The sequence below is a fragment of the Diuraphis noxia genome, unplaced genomic scaffold, assembly GCF_037042655.1.
Source record: "Diuraphis noxia isolate RWA-SAM2 unplaced genomic scaffold, SU_Dnox_SAM2 contig0002, whole genome shotgun sequence".
In the NCBI taxonomy this organism is placed as follows: Eukaryota; Metazoa; Arthropoda; class Insecta; order Hemiptera; family Aphididae; genus Diuraphis; species Diuraphis noxia.
The window spans coordinates 20,312,337-20,332,994 of NW_028301712.1; the positions used below are offsets into that span (position 1 = coordinate 20,312,337).

Here is a 20,658-nt window from a genome sequence, read left to right on the forward strand (position 1 = left end):
AAAAACACATATTTTGTAATAATAAAATGTTGTAGATACTAAGATATTTAGACCCGTTTTTAGATAGGTAGAGTCTACAATAAAATATAATACCTTCACAATTTTTAAGATAAAGTCAAAGGTCAATTACTTTAATTACTTATATAGTTTAATTTCTTATACTTCAAATGTATATTTATCTATAGTTTAATAAATACTTAGTATAATAAATTAGATGATACATAATAATATAATCATTAATGAAAAACAATTGTTAATATTAATGTTTTAACAGTTTATTAAATATTATTAATTATTATATGTCCTAAAAGTATATACAACTATTAAACTTAAAACTAGTATTTTATAATATAATATAAATAGTGGTTATAGATACGAGTATATTATGTTAAAGAAGTGTTCCATAGTCACATATATATAAATATCGTTATTATATAAAAGTATGTATAAATTTAAAAAGTTAAAAAATTTATAAAAACATGTTACATAATAATGTTGAAATATAGGTATATTGTTTAAAAATGTCAAATTATAAAATGTACACTATAATAAAAAAATGTGTTATGTATTTAGTTGGTATACGGGGTTTTTTTTTCCTATAGGTGGGGCTTTTTTTTGGTAGGTAGTCAGAAAAAAAAGCCAAATTACAATAATTAAATATATAACAATTAAAATTAAAGTATTAAATAAGGTATTATTTAAAATTGTTTACACATTATTGGTCATATATGTATATAATTATTAATACACAGGTTATAATATGTTGTTATTCATTATTCCATAGTAATGAATATATTTTAGATTCTAAACAGCAATGAATGTATATTGATTACACACGACTTGCACCTGGGCACTTAATAGCTAGCGAAGTCTGTGATGTCCAAATATCAGTGAAACACATCATAACAGAATGCCTAAAATATCAGCAAGAACGACAAAGCACCGGATTGGATACGACCCTCGACATCGCATTGTCAGAGACATGCTCCAATGCTTTGGAGAACAATAAAATGATAGTTTTTTTTTGAAGTCAACAGGCCTCTACTCTATAACATAATTTAATAATTTGCAATTGTTTTCCTCTTTTTTTTTGTTTTTGTTTCTTTCCTTTTTATATAAATACTAAGAAACTCTACTTTTACGCCAAATACCTCTTAAAAAAATATATATTGTTAAAATCTTAAATCTTGTAATCTTGTATAATTTATATTTTATTGTAACTAATGGCCATGTAGCTGCCGAGTTTATTGATAAATAATAAAAAAAAGAATGTATTGATTTTATTAAACAAACAATTAAAATTAAAAATATACATAAATTAATTTATTTAAAGATATAACATGTAGTTCATACTGCAACATGTACATTTAAGAATCATTCTGTACAGACTACCAGGCCCTGATTTACGCAAGTGCAGATGGAGGACTTGCATTTGGCCCCCAATTTTGGGGGCCCCCGATCTCCGTGAATTGTAAAAAATTGTCGGAAGGTTAGCGACGTTAGCGTTGTGCCCGCACGTCACTGATCGCTTTACCATAATATATTATTTATTTTATGACAATATTATTATCTTGTTATTTTATTATTATGAATATTATGCTTTGGCCGTTATTTCGTATTTTCTTAATTGTATAATAATTGTCAGTATCGTGGTTTATAAATTTGTACGCTCGTGGCTCGTCACTCACACAAGTTACACGTGTATTTGAATAGGTGAGCATTAATGTGATAATTTATAATATTCGAAACTTCTTTTTTTAAATTTTCATGAATATTATTTAGACTTTTAAATATAATTGTTTTGAAAGTTTAATAGGCAATAACTAATATTTCGCGGCTGTATTTAAGCGGGGCGGCTAAACGAAAACTTAAATAAGGAAAATAAGAAGAAAAAAAAGCTATCGGGGTCTATGGATCGATTCTTTAATAAAATAATAGTTTTGGCTTGTGGTGGTGGGGGTAGGGGGTAGGGGCCTCCAAAAAAATTGTGCACTTGGCCCTAATTTTATTAAATCAGGGCCTGCCGACTACAGAGTATATTATACATTTTACTTTAATACTTAAACATATCTAGGTTGTAAGACATAAATCAATTGATTTCAAGATAATATCCACAAAATATTATGTTATTTTTATTCAATGGATAGCATTTTCTTTCATCTTATTCCGAAGGAAATTCTCTTTATTTTGTTAAGATATAATTGTTTCATAAACTATACTTTCGATCTCACACATCTATACTATTTACAATTATGTGAACATTGTGTACAATTTTATAAATAATACCTAATTTAATACTTTAATTTTAATTGTTATATTTAACTTTAATGTAATTTGGCTTTTTTTCCCTGGATTATATTTCTCCTTTTTTATTTTGGCTTTTTTTCCTACATTCCTTTTTTTTACCGTATTTTGATATCGGGGCTTTTTTTTCCTAGATTCGATAAAACAAGGGTAGGTACTAGAGTTTTGAGCCCCACTATAACATTATAGTCTAAATTTGTATTATACAATATTTTGAAGTCGCGGTAAAGAGTCCGAAGCATAAAAAGTTCTTTTTTAGATATTTCCTTAGCCTAAAAAGTCCGATGTACAAAAGATACTAATGAAATTTATCAACTAATTTATGAAAAATAATTTTTTCTTATTGGTGTCACGTGTTGGTGTCCAAAAATCACAAGAATGGATACTAACATGAGAGAAGCAATAACTGCAAGAGAAAGGTTGGCTCTCACAATGAGATTTCTTGCCACAGGTGATTCATTTACAAGTCTGCAATATCTATTCAGGATTTCAAAGAGCACAATATCTGGAATAATTCCAGAAGTATGTGATGCAATAAATGAGTCACTTCAAGAATATATTAAGGTATGTATGTTTACATATTTAATTATTTCTTTATTTTAAAATTAAAGTGTTCAAAAAAATAAATTAACTTTATGTAACTTAATAGTTAATAAAAAAAAAAATGTAAAATTATGTTTTTAAATTTTAATAATTACATCTTAAATAATAAATTGCTCGTTTCTGGGTTGTTCTGGTCTTGCGGTGTTTCATCAGTTGTTGGTGGAAGCAAGTGGGAAACAGTTGGTTGCGAGGATAGAGTCGGAGTTTGGGAGGACCCAAGGTTTGAGTCATACACGGAGTGCTGTGTACTTGTGGTCCAGGGTGACCCATGTGATATACTATATTCTGCCGAGCTTGAGCTTCCATATCGTTGAGGGGGTGCCTCGGGCATAAAGTACTGTGGCTCCGTATTATTGGTGTATGACAACATCCCCATATCTACCAAAATAAATGTATTAATAGACGCGTGGTTAGACGTGACTGTACACAGTACTAAAATGCGGCAGACGGTGATATCTCAGAATAGCCAGATGCCAGAATAGCTAATAAGTATTACTATATTGGGAATAATCATGGGCATAAATTAAAAATTTACAGAGAATGAATTTTTATATTTTATTATTTATTTGAAAAATCCAAATTATTAAAATTCTCAGGTGGTGCATTTGCACCACCTAGTCCCCCCCTCCGGGCGTGCCTGCCTTTAACTCTTTGCTCTTAACTCTATAATGGGTATCACGGATTCACGGATTAAAGATAGACACATCGAGATATATAAACTATACTATATAGTTTATATATCTCGATGGATAGCACGGACTAAGATATATATATATATATATATATATATATATATATATATATATATATCTTAGTCCGTGATGGATAGACATAATATTATCACAGATTATATAATCTGTGATATTATTATCTATTATCTCACAGAATTGTTATGTATGAACGTCTAATGATAGTGATGATACCTAAATTGTAAATATTAAATAATATTATAACTAATATTAATTTTAATTTTAATATCGATTAATTTCAAAAAGTATTTTCAAAGTTTAGATATTTTAAATTTTAATCAATTGGTTCATTGAAATATTGAATTGAGTTCATTCTATTTTTTCAATTCTTGTTCAGTTTTAATTGGTAAGTCATAAGTAATAACTCGTTTTTAACGAAAATGTCATATGATTTCAAGAAAGACGAAGATGTTAAAGAATATATTAAAAACTTAGGGATTGAATATAGATTTGGCTGTTTTAGTGAAAAGGATCCTCAAAGTAAGTCTAGAAATTGGTATTTTATTCTTTTTATTTTAAATATTTGAAGTAACAAACTGTTTTATTTAACAATTTCTACCTAGTATGTCAGTTACTTGGTGATTACTTAGAGACAATAGAAAACAACCCAGATAAGGCAGCCAAAATATATAAGGAAAATTGTGATGAACGGAACTTTGGTCGCAGTTGCTATAAGTATGCTTCCTACATGGAAAAAAATAACTTGAAAAATCTCAAACCAGTAATTCCTGAGGTAATGAAAATATTTATTTTAGTGAATACCTTACCTATCCAACAAGTTTTTTTAATGTTTCATTTGCTGTTCTACATTATAACTGAATTATATATTATTTTTATAGATGATAAGATATTTTCAAAAAGGTTGTGAGTACAATTGGTCTGACGGATGTTTTGCAGCTGGAATGAAACTTCGTTATCATAGTGATTCAATAACTGATGTTGATAAAAGAACAAAAAGTTTACTTAAAGCAAGTTTTTAGGCTATATTTAATACAAATTAAATTTTTAAGTAATAACACCTGTCTGTTTTAGAGTCTGCAATACTTAGAAAAAGCATGTAACAACAAGCATTCAGAAGCATGTTATGTAGCCAGCAATATTCATTTTGCTGGCATTGAGGAAATTGGATTAGAACCTAATAAGCCCAAATTTTTAGAATACTCAATAAAAGCTTGTGATCAAAATGAATTGAAAGGTTGTGTTAATGCATCTATAGTTTACAAAAAAGGAGACGGTGTACCTAAAGATATGAATCTTGCTCAGAAGTATAAAGAAAGAGCATTAGATATACAAAAGCAAATCAAAGAAGAAAAAGGTATCAAGTTTAGTTAATGGTTTAACTTTGATCGTTTCATAATTGTTATTAGTTATCATTAAAACAAAATTGACGAGTTTTATATTTGAAATTAATTATTCTGATTTTTAATGTTGTTCATTGGTTATTGTTATTCATATTAATAAACAGTTGATCTATTTATTCAACGTTAAGTTTTGGAGGACGGTTATTGTAATCTAAATTATTATACCTAATTGTGATTCGATAAACTTTATGAATGAAATACCAATTATGATATAACGAGTGAAAAAAAAAATTATGATTGCGTAAATAAGATGATCATGGTAAATATGGTCTTATAAAATCTATTCTGTTACCATTATTTCTAACAAAGAAAGGAGAGAAGTAGAGGTAAGTAATAATAATAACTATTTGTATTTTGCAGTACAGACAATACCTATGTGTGTTTTGACTATTATCAAGTGTATCTCATCATTGAAGTAGTCCTTGTTATGTATATTATATTAAACTTGTATTTGGTGATCAATCATTGTAAATGAAAAACAATTCTGAATGAATGCGGACAGTCTATATTACTAAATACCAAGAATATCTTCTGAAAGATTTATATTACTATCAAAGTTATTTATTCTATCTTTTATCATAATTAATAGAAACTTGATACTAAAATTTAAATTCATTGCTACAGAAACTCCATTTTTAAGCCACAGCAATTATGACAATATCTTATTACTCATAAAAAAAATAATTGTTAATTTATTACAAACTTTTTTATTTTGAATTTCACTAATAACAGCTTATGATTCACATATTGTATGTTTTCAAGTTCTTTGAATAAAAATCTTAAGCTTCACATGCCCATTATAAGCTTCAAATTTCAATTATTTACAGTAAGAGAAATTAATTATTCAGAAATTGATTAAATGTAAATATTTCCAAATATTAAGAAAAGTACTTTTAGTTTTGACTACCGAAGTATCTACTACATTCGCTTTTGTAACACAAAAGATTTTAAGTTGAAATCTTTTGTAACACAAAAGATTTTAAGTTGAAATCGAAGTATTTTGACTAAGATTTACATACACAAAAAAATACATGGTAAAATCATATATTCATCATTCTTACTTGTTAGCTTTTAAAGTTATTCATCATTCAGAATATAACAAATATTGTAACACAGGTTTTGATTTTATTGTCATTACAATTAACTTTCTTTAAACTTTATAATATTTATGAACTTATTAAAATTAAAGTGTTATTCAATAAGGAAAAAGTTAAAAGTTAAAGTTTATTAACAGATTTAATGATAAATATATTTATAAAATAGTTAAATCTGTACAAGTTAAAACTAATTAACATTCAGTTATTTACAGAAAAAAATATACATATTCAACAGTTATTTTGATGATTGTCATGATAACAAAATAATAAAAAATAGATTGCTTAAATATTTTATTTATCTTTTATTTTTTCTTCTATTAATAATATTGGGCCTTGATGGAGATTGTTCAATTTCAGCAGACCTAATTTTTTCATCAAATTCTTTACAGATATCGTTAAACATTTCTCCATTTTTAGTAGCCATCATAACAATGTGTTTTTCAAATGCTTTGGGTACTAATGTTTTCAAAATCTTTAAGTCTTCATTGCTCACTTCGCCACGATCCAATCCTAAAGTGAAACCCATAGTTTTCAAAAGTTCAGTATCATCAACCATACTAAATTTATCATTGAAACTCATTCCATATTGTTTTTGGTCTTCTGATATTTCTATTTCAACAGATGTATCTTCATTTGCACTAATCGCCATAAAAGGTAAATTGACAAATGTGTTATTAGGTGGAGGACCAAATTCATTTTCCATATCCTGATTACGTTTCACTAAACGTTTGATAGCTACTTCTTGCATTATGATCTCTTGAAGGGCTAAAAGTTTTCTTTTCACACTATCAAGGCGGTTTTCTTTTTCTTGAACTAGATATACACTGTTTTGTATGGATCCAGTAGGTAACCCTTTCCAGGTTATATCTTTTTTATTCTTAGCTATTATATCTAAAGCCATTAATACATTCAAGGCATCATACACACGGCGTCTGATATTTTTTTGATCATATAAAAAGGTTGGGCTATCACTGTTACCAACACATTCAGCTACTAATTCATCTGCCACTTCTTTGTACGTGGTAACCATTTTAGTCTTAACCTTATCACATACTCTTTTGGAGAAATGTCTCAAACCTTTATTAGCTTTTATAGGTCGAACTTTGAATGGGCTTTTATCATTAGTATACGTAGAACGAAATTCATTAGAAGTTAGCTGCATAGGCAAATAAGAAATCTTTGTAGAATCAAGAAGTTTTTTAGTAGTTTTTGTCATACGCCCTTCTAATAAATCATTTAAAATGTCTGTTCTTACAACAACATCGGAAGGATTGATTTCATTATGCTTTTTTATACTGAGGTCTTCATGTCTCATGCCTTCTAAGTCACTGCCACTAGATTGATCCAAGTCATCACCACAGACAACAATTACCTCTGGATCTTCTTGATATTCACAATTTACTTCCAGATCATCATAACTTGAATCTGACATAGGTTCTTCTTTTATCTCTGATGAACTGTCATCAAAGAATTCTGGAGAAACAGTGATGATTTCAGTATTGTTATCTTTTAAATCGCTCATTCTAATAATTTTTCTAATTGGCTTATTTTGTTGCTGTTTTTCAATTACATTCCTCATTTCTGATTTTCCATGGTCACCATTTACAACATCACAATTTCTAGTTGGTGAATGGACAACTTGAGAGTTAGCACAATGGTCTTTAACCATATACTTCACTGTTCCTGACATGATGTTGTTAATTTGGCTATAAAAAATCTGAAAAAAATTTTAAAAAATTAAATTTTTTTTTTATATACATAAGTAGTTTGTTTTAAATATAATTTATGATTTTAAGTTATTAATGGGCCGTGTATAATACATTTTGAAGAGATACAGATTTAGTAAGGTTAGACTAATAGCTTAACAATCAGTCATATATTTGCAAAAATAGATATTGGAATGAATTGTGAGGGTTTCTGATAGAAAAAACTTACAAACAAATTATCTAAGGGTGTCTACAGCATTGGGGAGGAGGTTATCTTAGCTCTAAATAACTTTAGTAGCCATGTGATGACTCTTACCGTGAAAAATGACTAACTCGTGAAAGTGGTCTATATATAAATATGTAAAAAGTAGTATAACACGGTGTGAGCACTTATAAAGACATACATGCTACTGACTAAATCATCGGGAGGACGGCTGTAAATCTAGGAGATTTAGCGGTTCCGAACTTTAGGGGGATAAGCAGTGCATACGTGATGATCAAATTTGAAAAAAAGCACGCGATCCACCAGGGATAATATCCGGTACTGGTTTTGACGTACCTGAATGTGCTGAGAGTGCTGGACTGCATAGCTCGGGCGCGCATTGATATTTGATTCCAACCGAATTTCAAACAGACTTCAGCCGAGGGAGCCGTGGTGAGTTGCAACGGATTGGCGTTGACAGGTGGAAACGGTCGCCGGAGCTAGGATTATCTACAATCGACACGGATGTCGAATCCTGGACCCGAACGGCGGCGAATAATACAAAATACAAATTACGAACGTGCAAACAAATTTCCTCGCATTTCATGGAACAGTAAAACCTGTAACCACGACGGGCGCAGGCTGTTATCAGTTATCACAACGTAATACGAGGCCTTGTTGTTATCAACTGGCTCATGGTGCCGCGCGACTGCGCCAGTCGCGTTATGTTGTTGTTGTTGTTGCTGTTATTAGTTGTTTACACCGCTCACTCATATTACGTTGAACGGATAAAACACGCGCACGCACAGGAACCGCCCGTCTAGATGATGGGGGAAGGGGACCGGGCTACCAGTACGCCGCCTGCCACATAAAACCAAAACTCAAAATGGCCGACCGCCGAACGGTCTCAACGACGCCGCAGTAGCCTTTTTTGTCGGTACGTTTAGCGCTGTGAGCTTTGTACGCCATCCGGACAGCGCAAGCAGCACCGAACACGACGCACTAGGACAGTGGTGAGTACAGCCCGTTCGCGACCTCGTCCGCCGTTTTCCGGTCGCCGGCGTTATTTTTTGGTTGGTATGGGGACCGGGAGACCGTCGGCCAACACTGGGACGACAATGCTGTACGGCCAAATGTTTTTTCATATTGGCAACTTTGGTTCCGACCGTTACAGGTTGTCCATTTTTTGGCGGACACGGACGGACGTTATTTTTTCTCGCCCGCGCTATTGTATTGCACGTATGTAATGTGAATTTCGTAATTTGTTATTTTGTTCGGTGTCGCCCGATCACTTGAACTGCAAACTTCGCGAACCTTTCTCGGGCCGGCCGTCGCGATTCCGGTCGGTCATTTTTCCTGGCGGAGTGCGGATGGGACGCCTCCTAAACCAGACAATTTCTGAGCCCGTTTTCAGTTTTTTTTAACTCTTGGTGTCTTTCAGTAGTAATTAATATTATCCGCCGCTGACTTGGTTTGTTTAGTAGGCCTCAAATCGTCATGAAATCGGTGATAATACGTTACGCGTACCGTACGCTGTATTGGCGGACGGCAGTGCCTTTTTAAAGAAATAGTTATTCGATTTAGGGTTTTTGACTTTGGTTGAGGTTGGGTCTTTTTTTGTGATTCGTCCGTCACCGTCACCTCAAAAAATGTGTAATATATATTTTACTTAATGAATTTTGTTGTTAATGGCTAAAACGATGCCGCCCGAATTATTATTGTTTCCCGTGTTCCCTTGTAGTTTATGTAAAGACGGTCGCAGGCGTCCGATCGATTTATTGTGTCCAATTTGCCACTTAGTTTTTATTACGATAATTCATGAAAAAAAAAAAACATAGTTTTTATGATTATTTCTTGTTATTTAATCCTGCGATTTTTTCCAGTGATATATGGAGTCCGTTTATTCTTGGTGATTTGTCATTGCCATCCACTTTCCCTCCAAAAAAAATTATGTTTTAATTTTTTAGTTTCTTATCTCATGTGTATTTCACTCTCAAATAGCTTCGCTAAAGGATTCGTATCTAATTTTAGTCTGTCCAAACAAAATCCAAACAATTTCCTTGTTCAACTACCAAATACCATAATAATTTTAATATTGTTAACACATCTGTTATTTTTTAAATCAATTTGCAATTTATTTTAATTGGTATGTATTACTGTATTGAACTAAAAATGTATTGTCATATTACTAATTTGAGATTTTTCAATCCAATATAATATTCTCTATAAATATACAAATTAGATAACTGAGTTATGTACATTATTTTCAACATAACGAATTTATACCATCTAGATTTTAATTAATTTAATTACAACATTGTACCAATCTCATTTGCAATGTATTTTTAATTATTGCCTAATCAGAATAGTTTACTAATGAGTTTACTCGATTTTATCACATTGAGTTCATAAAATTGTTTACTTTTAAATAAGTTTTTTGTGGTTAATTAACTGTATTTTTGAAATTTTCTTTAGAAATTTAACAAATTAGCAAGTTACTATGGCAACTGATCTGGAACATGAAAGGTCTTCAACAACAACATCAAATACATGTTTAATCTGTGATGGTAGCACGGGAGTATCAGCTCGAAATGCTATCTCTATATTTCAGCACCGTGTGAATTCTTCAGATCGAACTGTTGTTAAGGTGATTGATGGTGTCCTTGGTATAATCCTCTCTTCAGAAGATGTTCATTCCGTTGTTGTGTGCCGCCGATGTTATAAATCTTTGAATGAAGTGGATGAACTTGAAGATCGGTTAGCTGACATTAAATTAGAGCTTACATCTCAATATCAACGCACATTGAAGTAATATATTGAAAAAAAAATTAAATATATGTTATTTAATTAATTTATTATTCTAGGAGTAAATCTGAAGGTTTAGATATACATACTATAGACACTATTGACACTGAACTTGAAGTCGATTCACCAAAACCGGTTAAAAAACGAGGACGCCGTCCTAAGATTAAGGAAGAATCTATTGATATACCTATTTCTAACGAAGACATTTTACATGATGATATTGACATCAAAGAAATTGAAAAGCAGCAAAAGTGTTCATCAGTAGATAATTTAATTGAGATGTTACATGATGAATGTAAGGATAACAATTTGGTTTCAATTAATATGGAAGAAGAATGCTCTCAAAAACTGATCCAACCTGCCGATATCAAACAGGAATCTATATTACATGCTGACATGGAAAATATTGATGAAGATGATGATTTAGATGACAGCGCTATACTTGATGAAGAAGATTCAGATTATGAAGGAATTGATGATTCTAAAAATGATAGTGTTGATGGTGCCGAGGAGCCTAGTAGTCCAAAAAAATCAAAAATGACTAAAAATTCTTTGAAGAAAAAAACTCCTGAAATCCTCATACCACAAATGGTAAAGTTTATTAAGTTTATATGGGTACGTTTTTACTATAAACTTGAAGACTAACTGTCTATGTTTTATTTTTATAGTTGGTTCATCATGATGGAGAAGTTTACACTTGCCTATTATGTAGTGTAGATAATAAATTTACAGCAGATGCTAGAGGTATTGTGGTTCATGCAAAAAATGTCCATCAGATTAAGTTATTTATTTGCGATATATGTGGGCAAGAGTTCCTTAAAAAGTAATGTTGAAAACATATATTTTATATCAGATCTACCTCTTTGTTTTGATAGCTTTACCCAGTTTTATAATTAAAGACACTAAAATCTTAAATTAATGAATATTAATTATGAGAAATACAATCATTTTTTTTTTTTTACAAAAATTATTGTTGAGTTTCATGTGTCATGGGCCATGTACTTGCCAAATTGTCACTTGCATTTTCTGGCAATGAGTTACAATTTGGTATGCTACTTGTCTGGATTTTAACAATTTTTTGAATTTCATTACCTATAATTTCACCTCATAAGTTAAGATTGTTCTATTATTTTTTGGAAGACATTCTCATATGTGTTGTCTCTAACTTACACACGTACGGTATTAAATTTTTGTTCACCAGCTATAATATATTAGAGTGAATCGTCCTACCATCAAATATTTAGGTAAAAACGTTTTCTGTGTTCTCTTTATTGATTTTTTGCTATATTTTAATTTTTAAGCAAATCATTATCATTTTCAAATTTTAATATTTTATCTTAAAAATTTAAATATTGTAAAAAAATGATGGAGAGAACACGGATTATGTTCTTACCTAAAAGTTTGATGATAAGTTTACTGTCGTCAAACTTGAACAAAATAGGATTCACTTTTATATATTAACTAACAGCATCCTATTGGAAAATTTACTCTAGTACATCTGTAAGCTGGAAACAACACAGCTGGTATGACATTCTATTAAAATTAATTTATACTATTTTCTTTACTATCATACTTCAAACCATACAATTATTTTTATTAATTTGTTAGGTTAAGTTTTTACACCTTATATTATGATGTTAGTTTGTCTATAACTAATCTAGTATTATATATACATTGTAATGCTTTCTTCTAGGCCTGAACTGATGAAACATCTAGAACATCATGCAAATAGTGAAGATGGCAACTTTGTTTGTGACATTTGCAGTCGAGTATTTACCAATGTGCGTATGTTCAGGGTACATAAAAAAATGCACATGCCACAATCTAAAAATCATACTTGTGAAACTTGTGGCCGACAATTTGCGTGAGTAAAGTTTATTGATCACATTTATTTTCAACAATTAGTTTTAAGATTAATTATTTTACAGGTCTCGGAACACATTAGAAGAACACAATAACACACATACAGGTGTGCGTCCTTATCGTTGTGAAATTTGTGGTAAAGATTTTACTTCCAAGTATACATTTAAAGCACATGAAAAAGTACATACCAATCGTGAGCGTAACTTTACTTGTATAAACTGTGGCAAAGCTTTTCTTACTGAGCAAAATCTGATACATCATGAACGAACACATTCAGGACTTAAAAATTATGTATGCCAAAAATGTGGTAAGTGTGCAACTTTATATGTATATTTTTTTACACATAATAAAATTAATCAAGAAATAATAAGTATCTATTTTAAACATTACTAAAACTTCTTTAATACTTTCACATTTTTAAATGATTTATAGCCTCCAAATTTTATCTCTATTTTTTGTTAGATTGATTATGCTTTATTGTTGGTATATTATTACTGAGCACTGATAATATTATTTCATTTTTTTTTTCAAGTTTTAATAATTGTGACTAATATTTATTAATTTTAGGTAAAGCTTTTGGCACTGCACGCAATTTAGAAGTGCATTATGTTGTACATACAGGTTACAAACCATTTATTTGTCGTATGTGTGGTAAAGCATTTGCTAGAAAAGCTGAGATTAGGGATCATGAGCGTATTCACACAGGAGAAAAACCATATCAGTGTGAATTCTGTGGAGCAACATTCAGGTATAATTTTTAAATTTGAAATGTCTTTTTTAATCAAATATTTGACAAATAATATTCCATTTGTATTATTCATACAACTAGTCAAAGAAGCAATTTGCAATCTCACAAACGAGCTACCCACTATGATGATAAGCGTTATAAATGTACAGATTGTGGTAAAGGATTTAAGAGACGTCGCTTGTTAGATTATCATATGAAGGCTGCACACACTGGAGAAAGACCTTTCAAATGTGATGTCTGCCAAGCGTCATTTATTTACCCAGAACATTTTAAAAAACATGCACGTATTCATACAGGAGAAAAACCTTATTTATGCGAAGTAAGAAATTAAGACTACTCAGTGCCAAAAAAGAACATTACCATTTAGCATATGCAGACTGACTTCAGTGACCAGTCTATGATAAAATTGTGCTGACGGTGTAGATTATGTATATTTACATTAACATTTTGAATGTTGTTGAAAGCCAAGCATTGACAAACTGTTGTTGTTAAGAGGACGTTTCACCCGCATGTGTTGTCTCCGTCTTACAAGTGCGTAACATTGCAAAAACTGTTTTGCGCGGGAAAGAACAGAGAAAGATACAGTTATAACTAAGAAACGAAATTTTCACCACATAAAAAGGTGAATTTTGTCTGTGCAATATCGTTTTTATTTTTTCGATATCACTTATACAACAAAAATTCTTATTGTTTTATAATACATTAATTTTGCGTTTTTTAAGCATGAATAACTTTTTTTGTAGTTCTGATATCGAAAAAATAAAAACGATATTGCACAGACAAAATTCTCCTTTTTATGTGATGAAAATTTCGTTTCTTAGTTATAACTGTATCTTTCTCGGTTCTTTCCCGCGCGTAAAAGTTTTTGTAATGTTACGCACTTGTAAGACGGAAACAACACATGCGGGTGAAACGTCCTCTTAAGAGGATGCCTCTCACATTTTCGTTCTCCGTCTTACAAGTGCGTAACATAACAAATTTACGCTTAGCAAATAGAATTTAATTCCATTAGCTTAAAAGTTAGAGTAAACTGACCTATTATGAAACTTAATGGTAAGAACATTATCTGTGTTTATATGTAGGTTTTTACAATAACTTAGTTTTTAAGTGAGTTATGAGCATTTTTTATAAACGCATAACTTGCTATAAAATTGAACTATCGTAAAAAACCCACATACAAACACAGATAATGTTCTTAACATCAAGTTTCATAATAGGTCGATTAACTTTTTTAAACTAACAGAGCTAAATGTGATCTGCTGAGCATTAATTTGCTATGTTATGTACTTGTAAGACAGAGACAACAAATGGTAGTGTAGCTTCCTCTTAAAAGTATATAACAGTGGTATTTGTTACCAGTGCGTAATATAGCAAATTTACACTCAGCAGAACACTTATAGCTCCTTTAAAAATTTCAGTGAATCGACACATTATGAAACTTTATGGTAAGAACATTATCTGTGTTTGTACGTTGGTTTTTTACGATAATTCAATTTTTAAGTGAGTTATGAGCATATAATATTCAGTACATTAAAAATGCTCATGATACACTTAAAAATTGAATTATCGTAAAAAAAACAACATACAATCACAGATAATGTTCTTACCATAAAGTTTCATAATATGTCGATTCACTGTAATTTTTAAACTAAAGGAGCTATAAGTGTTCTGCTGAGTATAAATTTGCTATATTACGCACTGGTAAGACGGAGACAACAAATTCCACCGTTATGTACTCTTAAGTGAAAGATACGCGGTTTCTGAAAAGGTTGGTCAGGTCACAGTAATGTTCTTTGGCGCAGAGTATAGAGTAATAAATATTTCTTTTAAAATTACAGTATTAATATTTTCTTATTAAATTTATTAAATTAAGGTTTGTGGTAAAGCATTCAATAGTAGAGATAACAGAAATGCTCATCGTTTTGTACATAGTGACAAAAAGCCCTATGAATGTTTAGTTTGTGGTGCTGGATTTATGCGTAAACCATTACTTTACAATCATATGACTCAAGCGGGTCATTTGAATGATACTATTGTTGTTAATCAACCTCGGCTAGCATCTAGTCCTGTAACCATACAAGAAATCCAAGAAGACATTCAATTGCCTGGTACTGATTCTGAGTTGGAATTGGCCATGGTGGTTGATTCTGAAGGAAACCAAACAGAGTTGGTTAGTAATGAAATTAAACTGCTTAGATTAAATAATTAAATAACATTAATTAATTTTATGTATCAAAAATAAAATATTTAGCGTGATATGACTGAAGAAGAAAGAAAATTGTTTGCTGGAGAATTAAAAGAGCACATACTTTTACCAGGCAAACAAGAAGACCTCGGGAATGATTTAAATTCTGTTGAACAAATACTTGTTGATAATAAATATCAAGTAATCAAACACTTTAGATCCAATACTTTTTCTGTTTTTATAATAATTTCAAATTGTAGATCCAATACACAACTACAGATCAGCATGGTGATGTTCATACAATGTTAAACATGGATCATCATGGGGATGAGGATGTTGGACACATGGAGACTGTTACTGTTAGTGTTGGTGGCCAAGAACATCGTCAATTAATAGTACCAGCCACTCGTCATATTACATTGAATGAAAGTGATGCTGCAGCATTTGCTGAACATGCTACTATAAATGGTGAAAACGTGCAAATAGTACAGATACAAATACAAGACGATGATGGAGAAGACCAAAAACATTGGTTCAATATTATTCAACCACAGCAAGGATAACAATAAAATGTCTATAACTATATAATTTAAATTACATAAGACTAATTTTAAGTGTGTAATTTAAGCATAATATATTATACTAAATAATAATTATTGAAAACTAATTTTTAGTCTTGGTATTTATCTTCATTATAACTAAGTTTTACTGTATGCGATTTAATGATTTTTATTTCATGTTTACATTAAATACATTTTCGGTATTTATGAAATTTAATTTTCATTAAATATAGGAATTATAGTTGGTTGACCTTAAGTTCATTTTAAGATTTTATGTTATTTTAAGATGAACTTGACTTATTGTTTCACCTAAAGTTAACTTTTTGTGATATAACCTTTTATATTTTCCTTATTTTTAATTTTAATATAATTAAAATGATTTAGAAGTAAAGTTATTTTGTTCAATTTTATACTAATAAATGTCAGAAATATTTTTTATTCATTTATAATTTATATCTTCCATTTTTTTTTTTTTTTTTTATATTAGCACCTGCAATTGTAGGTTTAATATTGATTGCACTACACTTAAAAGAAAAAAATTTTAAATTGAATTTTTTTTGGAAATTAGATGAAACTTCAATAAATTATATTATACTTGATTGTTGATTTAGTATTTTACATGCTATGTATGCTATGCATGTAATCGTTTGAATAATAAAAACATATTTCAAATACCTTAGTATTAATTTTTTAGGACTTGATTAAATGTATTAATATTGCGTGTTCTCAAATTTCTTATTTAATGATTAAATCATTTAGTAGTTAATAATATGAATAAGACAAAAAAAAAATTGTTCAATTTCAAGTGTATTGCTGTCATATTACTATAATTTAATGATAATTTTAAGTTATTGACAACTCCCCTCAAATATAATGAATGCCTATGGTAATTTTGGCAATCTAAATTAAATGTATTCTTGCCAATAATTATCATTGCAACCAAGCACTAAACAATTATTATAGGTACTATAAAAAAATAAACATGAATGTGATTTTTTTAAACGATGGGTACAGAAATTACTTAGTTTCTTTTCAAGGACAGCACATAATTTTTAAAACAGATTATCTGTTGCTATTGTCTAATGTGCATTGGTATATAGTATATACCATATACAACCCTTGAGTCTTGACTATTGGGTAACTGAGTATGGTAATATTATCAAGGTGTCCCCTACAGTTTGTCCGTCCAAATTGACCGTGTTCAGTAATAGTTTCTAAGGTGTGCTAGTTCTTTACTTTACATTCCTCATGCAAAAAAGTATGATAAACCTTTATCCATTGAATACCAAACTGATTAACATTCCTAGCCACGGTCTTTTAAGAGCATCTTATTCTAGTGGAACACGTTCCGCCATCGGAGTGTGGACCATAAAAAAAAAATGAATGTTTACCAATGATTTAATAACGGCATAACGCCCAAATTAATCAAATTATATTAATTATAACGATAACATTATAAATAATGATTTATGATATTATCACCATAATTTTTACTGTAGTTAGTTTTCTCTTATCTTTAATGTATTTTGAATTTAATAATTATGTAATTCACCCACCGAACATTTGAAAGTCAACTACTACGAACATCAAACAGTACGATAGAAAATAATTCGTTAGTTCACGATGTAGATCATCTATACCATCTATACTATAACTGCAGTATAACATGACAAATTATTAGATAGGTGTCATCACAGTTTTTTGATACGCATTCTTCGCTCTTTACTTCACCTATATCGTAGTTCTCCACTTCTTATTGGCTGCCAACCATTTACATAAATATATATAATATATAATAAAATCAACCAATGAGAAGTGGAGAACTGCGACATCGGCCGGAGGTGAAGGAGAATATGCGCATACTGAGCAAAACTAGTAATACTTTGATAGTGTGATGATACCTAACCTATCTAATTTCTCATGATCTATAATATCGTGAGCATAGACCTATTAACAGTATTAACTAAGTATTAATATTATAATATTAATAGGTTTATGATCGTGAGTGGGTTACATTCACTATTCACATAATCACATGGGAACGTTACGGAGGTTCGTTAAATTATTTTGTTTCCCACCCCCACTATAATATTGTTTATTGTTCTGTGGTTGATATTATCACAGAACAAATGATATTATATTCTGTTCTGTGGTTGATATTATATTCTGTTCTGTGGTGCTACAACAACTTCTGCGAAAGCCTCATGACTTGTAATGTTAAGTGATAACGATAAGTGATTTACCATTTACCATTTTCATTTTGTAACCGCACTGCGCACGTTATATTTGCAGACCAGCGTTTCTATCGTTATTGTTATTGTTGATCGTTAAAAAATTTTTGTTCACTGACTTTTAATTTTAAACAATATATTTGATAGCGATTTAGTTGGATCCATACTGCATCATGTCAAATGGGAATGAAGAAAAGTTCGATTCAATGCTTCTGGCATTGGCTCAGCAGCACGAGAAAGGAGTAGAACAAGTAATTAAAATAAAAAATCATTAAAACAAATGATTAGTTAACTTTTTTTTGTGAAGAGACTAGTATATATTTCCAACAGTAAATAGTTAATTTGTTTAAAGTTGTTAAATTGTATAATAGGTATTTAATATTTTTTTAAAGTAGTAAAATATTTTATTTGTTTAACTTAGGTAAGTTATTTATGGGATGTATTCATTTTCATAGGAATTTGTCCGGGAATTTGTTATTATGATAAAATTTCTTAACTTTAATTTAATTTTTATTTCATTACTTGTTATAACAGTATATTATTGATTTTTCTATTGTTAATTCAATAATTTGACTGCTGTTACTATGGTAACATATGTAATATACTATGAAACTTCTAAATACTGGGCTTTCTTGGTCACTGATATTTTGTCTGCTATTTGGAGGTGTCCTCAGAGGGTTCAGATTGTAGAAAGTTTGTAATTGGTTCCCAATCCAATATCTACTATTGGGAGGTGTTAGGGGAGGTTACACTGCAATTAAAAGTCGATGGTGAAAAGATGTACACAAGTAAATTATTATATTTAACAATAGGTAGTGTATTGTTTGTATTTATAAAAAATAAAAATAAAGCAGGGAATTATAGCAAAAATATTATGAAGTTGAGGCCAGTTGTTTGACAAACTCAAATTTTGTAAGTCAAACATTTTTTTCCAACTACCAAATACTACTGTGTCCAACAGTCTGCATTATAATATATAAACAACTTAGTGTTAATTTCTCTCTCTTAATAATAATCATATACATATGTTTGCAAATAAAAACAGACTTTTTAACCATTTTATCCTACATTGTTGATAAAACTTAAGATTTGAATTCCTAGATTTACTTTAAATCATGTAAATTCATAAACCTATTACGATTTAAAATGTTAAAAGAATATAACTGGCTTTAAAATCAAAATATAAAAGTGTAAGATATATTTTATTATCAGCATTATTATTATGTAGTTAGTTGTCGATCGAACGCCGTATAGTGCGCGTCGTCGTCGTATCAGTCTCGCTAAGTTCGTGTGATTTTTTTAAATAAACTGTTTTAACTATTAAATACTAGAAGTATGTTATTTTATTAGTTATTACAAAAGCAAGCCTATGTGAAGATAATAATCATACTTCAATTTCATACTTGTAAATATGATGGTTGATAACTACTGTTTAATATCAATATTAATTGAGTAAAATGGATTTTTCTGAGTGTACAATTTACTATATTGAGCACTTAAATAAAACGGAGGCAATATGGGTACAAAACCTTCCTAATAGTATATAGATGTCATGTACTGCTGTATTGAGTAGGGAAAATTATGGATGTGTTAAATTTTAATTCAATGATATATCATTGTATACAATAAAAAAAAATTTAATAGGTACATTTTGTAATTGCTTTTCATTTAAACTAAATGCTATTTTAGCCTTTTTTCACATTTTAAATGTTTTTTATTGGTTATTATTTTTTTTAACCCTAACTAACATGATTGAAGTTAATACAAAAGTACTTATTTATTCTTGAAATATATAATATTATTATATTTAGGCAACTATATCAAAAAAAATTGAGCTTATGTATTTTTAACATTTTTAAATCGCTATAAGATCAACTTATGAGAGATCTAATTTTAAAGCTTTCAACATTTATAGAAAAAAAGTTTAAATTCTCAAGTGTTTATAAGTTGATGAAATATAAACAAAAACTACCCTTTAAGTTATATTTTCCTTCTTTTGAAAATACTAGCACACAAAATAAAAAAATTACATTGTAAAACTTATACAATCATCACTTCAGAGTCTAAAATATTAACAATTATAAGCAAATGAAAGAGATTTTAGTTGAGTAAGTAAACATATCTCAGTCAAGGAGTATTAATAAAATTCAAATTACATTAAAATTATGAAATTTATTAAAGATTCTGTGGATTTATTTGAGTATAATACTAAATTAAATGGTTATTTAAATGATAATTTCATTG

At 29.7% G+C, this 20,658-nt stretch overlaps 4 protein-coding genes across 6 annotated transcripts in view; 3 read left to right on the top strand and 1 right to left on the bottom strand.

Annotated features, from left to right (window-relative positions):
- The first annotated feature begins 3,827 nt into the window (after positions 1-3,827).
- On the top strand, positions 3,828-5,144 carry Coa7 (Cytochrome c oxidase assembly factor 7). Its single transcript, XM_015509114.2, has 4 exons — positions 3,828-4,136; positions 4,220-4,389; positions 4,496-4,624; positions 4,689-5,144. The coding sequence occupies exons 1-4, from the start codon at positions 4,037-4,039 to the stop codon at positions 4,986-4,988; spliced, it is 699 nt and encodes a 232-aa protein (XP_015364600.1). The 5' UTR covers positions 3,828-4,036; the 3' UTR covers positions 4,989-5,144.
- A 976-nt stretch (positions 5,145-6,120) lies between these two features.
- LOC107162290 (transcription factor Dp-1-like) lies at positions 6,121-8,738 on the bottom strand. Its single transcript, XM_015509128.2, has 2 exons — positions 8,380-8,738; positions 6,121-7,831 (listed from the first exon to the last, which is right to left on the bottom strand). The coding sequence occupies exon 2, from the start codon at positions 7,802-7,804 to the stop codon at positions 6,410-6,412; it is 1,395 nt and encodes a 464-aa protein (XP_015364614.2). The 5' UTR covers positions 7,805-7,831; positions 8,380-8,738; the 3' UTR covers positions 6,121-6,409.
- Positions 8,739-8,896: 158 nt separating this feature from the next.
- On the top strand, positions 8,897-16,625 carry LOC107162288 (uncharacterized). Of its 3 annotated transcripts, none has more exons than XM_015509124.2 (11): positions 8,897-9,035; positions 10,498-10,830; positions 10,887-11,418; positions 11,496-11,650; positions 12,521-12,691; positions 12,756-12,997; positions 13,258-13,438; positions 13,520-13,757; positions 15,312-15,608; positions 15,690-15,824; positions 15,884-16,625. In XM_015509124.2, exons 2-11 carry the CDS (start codon positions 10,523-10,525, stop codon positions 16,184-16,186), a joined length of 2,562 nt encoding a protein of 853 aa, XP_015364610.2. In that variant the 5' UTR covers positions 8,897-9,035; positions 10,498-10,522; the 3' UTR covers positions 16,187-16,625. The 3 variants fall into 3 exon arrangements, with proteins under 3 accessions (XP_015364610.2, XP_015364612.2, XP_015364611.2); XM_015509126.2 differs by lacking the exon at positions 8,897-9,035 and adding an exon at positions 9,122-9,261; XM_015509125.2 differs by lacking the exon at positions 8,897-9,035 and adding an exon at positions 9,274-9,675.
- A 1,700-nt stretch (positions 16,626-18,325) lies between these two features.
- The window catches only part of nudC (nuclear distribution C, dynein complex regulator), a 28,374-nt gene continuing 26,041 nt past the window's right edge, over positions 18,326-20,658 (top strand). Inside the window, exon 1 of the mRNA XM_089219150.1 lies at positions 18,326-18,665. Within this exon, the coding sequence (XP_089075276.1) occupies positions 18,588-18,665 (78 nt within the window). The 5' untranslated portion in view covers positions 18,326-18,587. The remainder of the gene's footprint in view (positions 18,666-20,658) is intronic.